At 32.2% G+C, this 10,713-nt stretch overlaps 1 protein-coding gene across 1 annotated transcript; it reads left to right on the forward strand.

Annotated features, from left to right (window-relative positions):
• The first annotated feature begins 1,711 nt into the window (after positions 1 to 1,711).
• Positions 1,712 to 10,004, forward strand: LOC148628933 (peptidyl-prolyl cis-trans isomerase FKBP1B-like). Its single transcript, XM_088541108.1, has 6 exons — positions 1,712 to 1,851; positions 6,493 to 6,540; positions 6,931 to 7,020; positions 7,582 to 7,604; positions 8,308 to 8,381; positions 9,604 to 10,004. Exons 1-6 carry the CDS (start codon positions 1,815 to 1,817, stop codon positions 9,656 to 9,658), a joined length of 327 nt encoding a protein of 108 aa, XP_088397234.1. The 5' UTR covers positions 1,712 to 1,814; the 3' UTR covers positions 9,659 to 10,004.
• Positions 10,005 to 10,713: the final 709 nt, after the last annotated feature.

The following is a 10,713-nucleotide window of genomic DNA, read 5'->3' on the forward strand; positions in this document are numbered from 1 at the left end:
CAGAAATAATTGTTGATTTTTTTTAAAGACTTTGGTGTTTATGTTAATGTACGTGCATGTCTTTGGAATTAGATGCCCAGAAACTAAGCGCTTTTACATGATACACAGGTGTCTATGTGATAACTTTGTACGACTTGAACTATATATCTTATCAACCGACAAATGTAGCCAGTTAAGAGGGACACGTATCTATGGGCATGGTTTATTTCAATGACTGTGACTTAAGTTTTAATGATTTGACAGGCAGTTTCGACCTGAAGATCTTTAAATTAAATTATGAATTGAAAATTTAGAAACTGGGAAAGGCAAACTAGTAGTCTGTAGTTCAATTATGCAGTATGTTGGTTGTTTTGTATTAATTCATCTAGGTGTTCCACGTAAACCATCATCGAACCTGAATATTCCACAATCTGCTACGATGCATCGGGAATTTTGTTGTGTGTTTATTAAATGTCCTTCGATCTTAATCAGAATGGCGACTTTAAAAATAAAAATAAATCAAAGAGTTCAATATTAATCATTTACAACAATAAGCCTGTGTTTAGATACGTTTGAATTCGATCCCTGTACTATCGTTTTATCCCTGCTTTTATCCTATATTTTTGCAATTAGACGGTTATTTGAGGCGAAAAAATTCAAGCGGTCGATATAAATTGATTCAGTACATGAGTACTTTGATTTGAAAATATTTTACACTGTTCACAAACATAGTGTAGAATCCAAAATATGAGTGTGCGCAAACGTATTCATTTTTTTTTTTTTGCGCAAACATCAAGTGTGCGTAACCGTAAATCGTGAAATTTTGCGCAAACGTGTTTCCCCCTATCATCAGACCCCCATTTCTAATCATAATCTCGTAGCAGGTTTATCCTTGTTATATTATTTTGGTGATTACAATACAGTTATCACAGGTATTTATAAACTGCAATTTCGATGACCAACCATGGTGACCTCGGAATCAGGTAAGCAAGATCTTTCAAATATATTTTCTCGAATAAAACGTGATTTTCCCAAGAGTTACTAAGCTAAATGGTTCCTATAATTAGTTCTGGCCTGTGTGTGTCGTTTTGGAAAACTCACTCCCTTGGTTACTAAGAAAATTGCGGTAAAAATCGCGGTGGTAATCGTAAATTATATGCCCCCCCTTTTTAAATGATAGTCGTAATGACCAAATCGGCTAATCGTTATTTAGAATGAAGAAATGTGTCTTTGTTCTGCCTTGTAGATTTTCACATGTGTACGATCAATTAACGGCAGTAGGGCAAAATTACAATATATTAGCAGTGCAAATGAAAGGTTTATATCTATATGCATTATAATCTATATCGCTTACCCTACATCACACCCCAACATAAAACACACTTGAAATATAGTATTCTGAAGGGTCAGCATCGACCCTCAACCTACATCACCACAAGGGCCACCGGAAAAAAGGGTTCTATATCGTTAGCTCATTTTCCCATTTAAGCACAAAGTTAACAAAATTTCGGGTAAACTGACTGGAAACTTATGTCTTGACTAAAGTACTTTCTACAAAGCGTAGAACTAGCAACTGCAGGCATTGGTAAAATACTTTAAATTTTTAGATACAACAAGCATCTAAACAGTCACTCATCTTTTGTTATATCCTTCACTTTAACGTATGTGCAACTTTCAACTTGTTTTGGTCCAGGTGCGCGTCTATGAAATCTTTCTTTTATTACCACTGGTTCCCTGTCTTGGTTACAGTCTGAGGAAGTATCAGCAACTCCCGCTTGCCGGTTGAAGTTCTTCTCGTTACTTCTAGCATTTTTCATCCTTCCAGACCTTCAAACATGGGCGTTGACGTTGAAACACTTTCTCCTGGCGATGGTAATATATATCCATGCTGAGTATTGAGTCAAAAATCGTCATATCCAAATAAATAGCGATACTTTCTTCTTGTTTAGTTGTAACCACGTGCACGGTTACCTGGGTTCATGAAAACAATGTCACGACTCAAATTCCAGACTTGATTAAAATGAATTTTACTATGGATGAAAACATGAGGTTTTTCTATGCATAATTTTTGCATCTATAGAACCACTTTCTATGGGAAAACACGTTCACCTATATGAAATTGAAAACCGGATATTGATCTTTTTCTGGCCATAAGTATGGTTGACCTAGTTGATAACATAACCAGTTACAATTCCTTCCAGTGCATATAAATGTTGAATATTCATTTTCCCACCAGTTTAAAAATTCAGAACTTCATGTGTGCATATGTATGCTCTAAAATATATTTTCTCTTTCAAAATTTATCAAGCTGCTTGTGCCTAGTTGTGGTTTACTAGTCGTGCTATAATTATTTACCATTAGGATTAATGAATTATTTTATACATGTAACTGAACATGCACATTATCATTAGTACTAACAAATATATTTCCCCTGCATTGTGTTATAGTGAGCACCACAAAGCAGTGTGAGCTCTACAGTTACATGTACAATCTTAATTTTCCTTAAGGTTCCCCAGTATGCTAACAAAAAAAGTAATGTCCCAGAAGTACTCCAGCAATGCTAGAGGTTGTCTTGCAAGCTATTTTTTGACTTGGTGCCATCCTAACCTCTAGCAACTGACATGTTGAAAGCCACCGCAAATGTTAATTAGCTAAATGTGTAATAAAGTACTTTATGTCTTTTGTTCATATAAAAGAAGTTTAACATACCAGAAATCAAACAATAAAAATCCTAAATATTTGTTAAATACCTAGCAAACATTTGTAATGATGACAGTTGTCAAAATGACAAGCAATTTTGAATTAGGTCACTAATTTTACGGAATACAATATATTTTGACAAAACGAACTTTAAAGTTGATACAAGCAATTCATTGGTCAATTTGATATGTTCTTTTCACAAATTTTAAAATCCGTAATTTTATCAACCGGAATTAAGCCTTAAAAAAAAATAAAATGTGTTTCTGGTAACCCGACCCGAGCTTTTTTATAGCGTTGGCAAAAAAAAATTAGGAATTTCAGTGTTTTCTTTCGCGGATTTGTATTGTATTGTATTTAAATTGCTCTCTGGTGTGGAGACCCATTATCATAGTAAGAACGCTATGGCAAAGGCCAGTGCGAGTTCAGTATTTGCAATCTAAATTGCGAAATGTCAGCACTTGGAGGCTAAAAACCTACTGAAATGTTTGTAGCATAGAGAAAAAAAAACCTACCTACCGACCTACCAGGTGTTACCAGAAACAAATGTTTTTTTTTAGGCCTTACACAGTCAAAAAGATAACCAAATATGAAGTTAATTTTAACTGCTTTTACAAAGGATTTCCAGGATTACTGGATATTCTCATCAGGTAGTTCATTGTGTTTTGTTAGTTACTTTCTCCCGTGTAATGGTAAAGGAACTATTAAACATTTTAAATGGAAAATAGTTCTATAATTCTGCCAATATCAAGGAATGGCGGAATGAGCGCTATGCAATATGGCACTCAGAAGTAAGAGGTTGGGGTATGGAGGAACAGAATTACAACCTCTTACAATGTAGGAGTAGTCCCGGAAGTAACAAAAAGTGACTGTCCTTACAGAGAAAATTCATTGTTTCCTTAAATCAAACAAATAAAAATATATAGGTTAAGAATATGTTTCAGTAAGAATAACTTCATCTTTTCTGATAGTTTTTTGGTCTTTTCTAATTTTTTCACACATTAAAAGAAGTGGTTTTGATGTGTTTTTAAAAAGTTTGGGAAAGACGTGGATGTAAGTAGGTGTATCATCGCTGTTCCACTGTTGCTGTTGTCAAGAACCTAAATGATATTTATGTATTCTTAAAGCTTATACTAATGGGTACATTTTGATATAAAATTTATTTCATTTTGAATTAGTTAAAAGTGGAAAAATGATTATTTATTTTAAATCTTGACAGAACAGACTTTTTCTGTTACACTATTTTTATTGTTTTTTATGGGGGTACGGTAACAAAACATCGAACACTTGAAAATTACTTAATGTCTGTCAAAAATATTTATCATATTTTTAAAGCGTATAAAGTTGGCTACATTTTAATGTATAGATATTTGTCCTGTTTTTAGACCAAACCTAAATATTCAAATTTTTGGAGGAAAAAATTTTTTTTACTCATTCATTGAAAAAAAAAAACAAAAAACATTTCTCCCTTCATAAGCTCACCTGGCCAAAGGCCAAGGGAGCTTGTGCCGTCACTTGGCATCCGTCATCTTCGTGGACAAATTTTCAAAAATCTTTTCCTCTGAAACTACTGGACTGATAGGTTTTAAACTTTACATGATCATTCCTTAGGGAGTTCTGCACAAAAGGACTTTTGGGATTTTTGATCCACAAAAAAAACATGGCAGCCATTACTAAAAATAAAACATAGAGGTCAGAATGCAGTTTTTTGAAAATAACTCAAAAACTGTTGCCTTCAGCAAATTTCTGGCAGTGGTTAATATTGTTCAGCATCATGAGATGGACCTATGCTGAAATTTTCAAAACAATTCGTCAACTGATGTAGGAGTTGTGGCCCCTGAAAGTTTTTTTTTTGGGGGGGGGCATTTTTCGCATGTGTAACTTTGAAAATCTTATTCTCAAAAACCATCGCACAGAATTCAATGAAAGTTGGCATGTTTGTTTCTTAGGGCATCACAAACAAAATTTATGTTGGGATTTTTGATTCATTAAAAAGCATGGCATCCATTTCTAAAAATAAAACATTGGGGTCAGAAGGCAGTCTTGCAAATAACTCAGAAACCATTGCCTTTAGCAAATTTCTGGCAGTGAGTAATATTGTTCAGCATCATATGACGGACTTATGCTGAAATTTTCAAAACGATTTGTCAACTGATGTAGGAGTTGCTTCTGAAACAGTTTTTTTTGGCATATTTCGCATGTGCAAATTTGATAATCTTCATCTTAGAATCCATGTCACAGAATTCAATGAAAGTTGGTATATATGTTTTTCATGGTATCCCACACCGAATGACCATTGGGATTTTTGACTCAAGAAAACACATGGTTGCTGTTACTTAAAATAGAACATAGGCGTCAGAAGAGTTTTTTTGCAAATAACTCAAAAACCATTGCCTTTAGCAAATTTTTGGCATGGGTAATATTGTTCAGCGTCATAAGGACCTGTGCCGAAATTTTCAAAACATTCATTGACTGATGTAGGAATTACGACCCCTGAAACAGGTTTTTTCTTGTTTTGTTTTGTTTTTTTTTTAAACATGTACAACTTTGAAAATCTTCTTCATTTCTGTAGTGTATTGTGCTCAAAATGAATGTTGTGATTTTTGATCTGTGAATAGATATGGCTGACTATACTAAAAATGGAACTTCTGAAGACAGGTTTTTGAAAATGATTCAAAAATTGTTGCCTTTAGCAAAATCCTGGTTCAGGTCATGAAAATGCTTTTAAAAGCATTTCCTGTATTTGACAATTTAGTTGATTTTAACTTAGCCTATCTCATTTCTCAAGTTTTTCAAATAAGCAAATGGATAACCAGGTGACTAATTCTGGCTCTCTTGAGCCTCTAGTGTAACAAGGCAGATTTTAAACAAAAATATTGATTTTGCTTGCTGCTGAAATATAAAGAAAGATATTGTACTTGCAAAACAAAATCTCTTTTCTATTCTCTTTAGTCTCGCACAGACGGTACAAGTATGGCGAAGCACACGGTGCTCGCTGAATAAGGCAATACCTATTCCATATTGGAAGCATAATGTAGGCTTGTTGGAATTCCATGCAATATTTTAGAATTCTGTCAAAAAATAGGAAAGTAAAATGAATAGGTAGAACATAAATAAACCACATAATTAAATCCTATGAATCATTAACTTTCACAAGTACATTTTCTTAACGAAAAACTAAAAAAAAGATGTAATTGAGAAAAGCACTACATGTATGTACTTGCCATACACTTATAACTTAAAATTACCAAAAAATGTTGTCCAGATATGTTGTTCTTTATTAATATGAGTATGGCAATGGCCTTAAGTGCAAGCAAAGTCTGAAACAAAAGTATCAGGTTCCCTTATCTACAAATTAGACTTCTAGCCATTTATCATTTTGCCAAGTTTGTTTAGGAATTTTTCATCAGTTATAATTAAGTGGGAGATGGCAAACGGCATTCCAAATATTTGTAAAATTATTAGAAGAACTGTTCAGGTTTGGCATAGATTGCAAGATTTTATCAAGATCTGTCCAACCGGAAGTAGCTTTTTTTGCAAAAAAAGACATCTTTAACATTTTGACTAGCCTGCATTTGAACTATTTCTGTAGTTTCAATCTACCCTGATGTAGTGTTTGCTTGGACGAAAGTTTCTCAAGTGTCAGTATGATGAATTTTTAGTCAAATTTCTATACATTTTATAGGGAGCTTTGCTGGCATATTAATGTAAGTCAATTTTTATTCTTTTATTTTTCTTATTTGAGATGTTAAACAAGTCATTACAGTTATTATTTTATATGCACAATTGTTTCAACTTTATTTGGTTTCACCTTAGGGTCCACCTTCCCAAAGAAAGGACAGACTGTTATCGTACATTATACAGGTAACTATTGTAGACCGAGTCATATTTATGTTAAATGTATATGTATGGTATGAACTACAAATGTGATATCTTGACTATTTTGTTCTTCACATTTTAGTAAAACGCTAAAAATATAGTCATTTTGGTTTACTATTTCATTGTAATTATAATTGAATTGGTTTTAATAGCTCCTTGCTATCTTTTATTGCTTGAAAACGACCAACTGGACCAAGATATATTTTTGATATTCAATTTATTGCAGATACTTACATGTACTTGAAAATTGTCCTGAACTAAGTTCATTCCAATGTTAGAAATTCACATGAAATATGTCATAACTTTGTACAAAATCTTTTTTTTGTTTGTAATATTGCTGCACACTCATAATATTTTATTTTTTGCCTTGAATAGGAACACTTACAAACGGCAAAAAGTTTGATTCATCACGAGACAGAAGTAAACCATTTGAATTCAAGATTGGCATGGGACAAGTGATTAAAGGTACACAATATACTGAATAGAATAGATGATATACTTATTAAATTTTGGATATATTTTTAGTAATAGTTTTTTTGAGATTCACAAATATTTTAACCTACATGCAGCTGTACCGAAAAAATACTGTAAACATATTAATTTTCGTGGTTGCTAATTTTCTGGGATTCTGTCAAGTGTACATATTTGCTGGTATAAATTTTTGCACACTTTCAAAAATTGATAAGTGTTCTATAGTGTTAAAAATCAATTTTGCAGGTATTATTTTTTGCACTTTTCTGTCCAACAAAAAATATTACACAGCGAAAATTAATACTTTTTACGATACATATAATACATTGTACTTCAAAAACATCTTTCAGTGTAATCGCTGGAGAACCTACAACATTTTTATTATAGGGTGTATAATATTTGGATTGTATTCAGGTTTTACTTACTCGCCAATTCTATAACTATGAAGTTGTTTATTTAATGTTTGGACATTGTCACAACATTGGTTTAAATCAAAACCTAGAACGGTCTGATTATTTATGATCATATGGTAATTTTTATCTCTTTTATTTTCAGGCTGGGATGAAGGAGTAATGCAGGTATGTTCACTATATAATGTTAAGTTTCACAGCTGTTTTTTCTTCTTGTTCATGTTTGCGCTACCAAAGTTTTTTACACCTTCTTACTGAAAAGTTAAAAGGTCTGGTAAATACAACTGTATTTGCATTACAAATCAATATTCAAACTAATATTTGTGATAAGTTGCATGTACTTAAGAGGGAGTCCATTCAAAAACCAGGCAGTGGGTGGCACATGACAAGTTTTGTTTTCAAAACATGTTCACCTATTTCATATCACAAAGTTGCATCCTTTCTCAAAGTTGAAAATTGTTTTTTTAGTAACTTCAACAATTAAAGAGAAATAAATTACATAGGAAGCATTGAAATTCGTTGAAAAAAGGGAGATAACTCTAATTGGAGCTAAAATTTGGTTGCATAGTTATGGAACTTTAAAGTCATTTTCTGAGTCATCCATTCTCAATTTAAAACAAACTTTATACTATCTGAAATACATATGATATATACATCACATTGCAACAAAAACATTCAGTGGGATAAATTTACCATGTGCCACCCATATCATAAGATCTGCCTGATTTTTACATGGAGGACCTCTTCTTCCTGCATTTTTATTGCTTCATAAAATCAGGTCTGATCATGGGAAAATTAAAATAATGAGCAACTTATAAGGTTCCATAATGAAAATATGAAAAATATTTCTACTAAATGATTATACTTACAGATGAGTAAAGGGGAGAGAGCTAAGTTGACCTGTTCTCCAGACTATGCTTATGGTGCAGCAGGAGCTGGAGGAGTATATCCTTTTATTATTACCAACCAAAGTTTGGGCTAAAAAATGTTGTTAATATTTGTTACTTTCAAGATGAATTTTTTATTCTATCTACCATATTTGACAGACAAAAATTCATTAAGTTCAGGATATGTTTTAAATTATTTTTTGTTCTGATCTCTTTATGCATGTACACCAGGAGGGTTAACCGTGCTTTGAAAAGGGAGTTTCTAAGGTGTAAATGCCCAGTGATGCTAATGAATTTTGTCCTGAGTCAAACAAAAGATAGAACAAGACAAGACACTTAATTCTAACAGATACTTGGTGCCATGCTTTAATAGCAATGCCTTTAATAAGTCTGAATGAAGTGTACCTTGTTAAAAGTTTTTAAGGTGCTTGATAAAACACAGTTGAAATAAAGTACATAATTTAAAGAAAATGAGTGAACTATGGGGTTGGTTTCAAGGAATGATTTGTTGTTGCAGAGGATATTTAGTCAGTGCCTAAGGGTTAAGATGCTACCACATGATAGAATCAAAATCACCTGATGAACTTAGTTACATTGCTAATTGGATTAGGGGGACAGAGATTTTTTTCTCATTTTCTGTGGAGTTGTAAATCTCCTTAGTTGTCCTTTAAACTTTCTTCAGAAGTTCAACAGGTATTTATTATTTGATCATTGTATGAGATTTACTGGAGATAACCATGGTAATTTTAGTAGTACTTTATTTCCAGATGTTGGATATTGTCTGCAATTCACTCCAAAATAGTAGTGAAAAAATGCATGTGGCCTATGGAATAAATGATAGAGTACATTTGTTTCAAGTCAATGGCACATGCATTATGATTTACAAAACAAGATTCTCTCCTGTAAAACATTTTTTTTTAGAAACTGCAAACTTATGGACTAACAAGCCATAAATTTAACGAGTCCCCCACCTTCCACAATATCAGTACATTTAGCAACTAAACAAAGCAGTTTATCAGGGGGGCCTGGGATTTGATTTTGGATAAGAATCTTTTTTTTTTTCTTTCGTGGAAGCACAATTTATTGTGTATCTCAGAAGCAACTGCAATCAATATTTATATTTTAAATTTGCCTTGTTAAGTAATTGGAAATATATAAAATCATGATTTAAATTTTTTTTTTCAAATAATGAGTGGAAGACAATTAAAAATAAACAGCAGAATAAATACAATAAAAATACTTCTAACATTTGTTTATATATAATCCTTGACTGTTGCCACTATACCACCAAATGCCACCTTGATATTTGATGTAGAACTTCTGGGATTCAAGTAAAGATTTACAGATGAAGATATTTTGTAGCTGTTAGTGTCTGTTCATTGTATTTCATTTTTCTACTCCATATTTTTGTAGACAATTTTGTGCAATGGTTATTTTTGGATTCCTTCATTTAAAAACTTTTTCAATGAATACTTTGCTTTTATTTCTCTCACAGAGATCTAGGAGTGTTCTTCACTTTTGAAATGATCAGGAATACTCATTATGTGTTCGAACTAATGTTTAAGAGCTTTTTTCTGGTTTCTTGATACAAATTATTTCTATAGTTATATTTTATTAAATTGACTAGGGTGTTGTACTAATTTTTCATATTGAAATTAATAAATACATCAAAATTTTCAAACTTGAGTTGTCTTTCTTACTTGAGTATAATCAGTATCATCTACAGCAATCAAACTACTCAGCATCGTGACAATTACTTTAATTGGAGTAAATAGGTATCTTGGATTCATAACCTGGAAGGTTTAGATTTATTTTTGAATGTATGACCTTAGCCTTTCAGGAATTAATGCTTATTTCTCGACAAATTTCTATATTGAACATAAAGTCTTGAATTTTTGTGGTTCAAGTTGTTGAAATATATTTTAATCTAACCAACATTTAAGTTTACTGATTCATTGGTCTAAAATAAAACAATTTTTAATTGTGGCTCATTTATATGCAAAATCTTGAGTTTTTAGATGTATTTGTTTTTACCATTATTGGACGTATTTCTAATTTCAAATTTTAGTTCTATGATCACATTCATTTTATGCCAGAGAAACTAAATTACACTCCGTTCTGGAGAAGGAAACTATAACTCAATGTCTATACAGTTTGGGCAAGTGTTCAACCTGTACAGTAATAGCAAGGAGAATTTATTGGCTCACCTTCTACTTCCAGGAAGTAATTGCAACTTTCCAGTCAAAATTCAAGCTAGCTTCAACTTAGATTGTATGGGATAGTGTTTCATTTACCTCACAAATGTACATTATAAGCCCACCCCCAAAAAATGAGGCTTGCAACTTTGATATTTAGCCTACTTAGAAATCAACTTGAAAGTATAAATAGTA

The sequence above is a fragment of the Perna viridis genome, chromosome 1 (genome assembly GCF_037379345.1).
Source record: "Perna viridis isolate PV_CMFRI_1.1 ecotype Kerala chromosome 1, ASM3737934v1, whole genome shotgun sequence".
Taxonomy (NCBI): domain Eukaryota; kingdom Metazoa; phylum Mollusca; class Bivalvia; order Mytilida; family Mytilidae; genus Perna; species Perna viridis.

Excerpts from the sequence above, each read along its gene's own strand:
- LOC148628933 (XM_088541108.1), top strand. The coding sequence starts at position 1,815 with ATGGGCGTTGACGTTGAAACACTTTCTCCTGGCGATG. Across the intron at positions 1,852-6,492 it reads AACACTTTCTCCTGGCGATG|GGTCCACCTTCCCAAAGAAA; the intron begins GTAATATATATC and ends GTTTCACCTTAG. Across the intron at positions 7,021-7,581 it reads CATGGGACAAGTGATTAAAG|GCTGGGATGAAGGAGTAATG; the intron begins GTACACAATATA and ends TTTTATTTTCAG.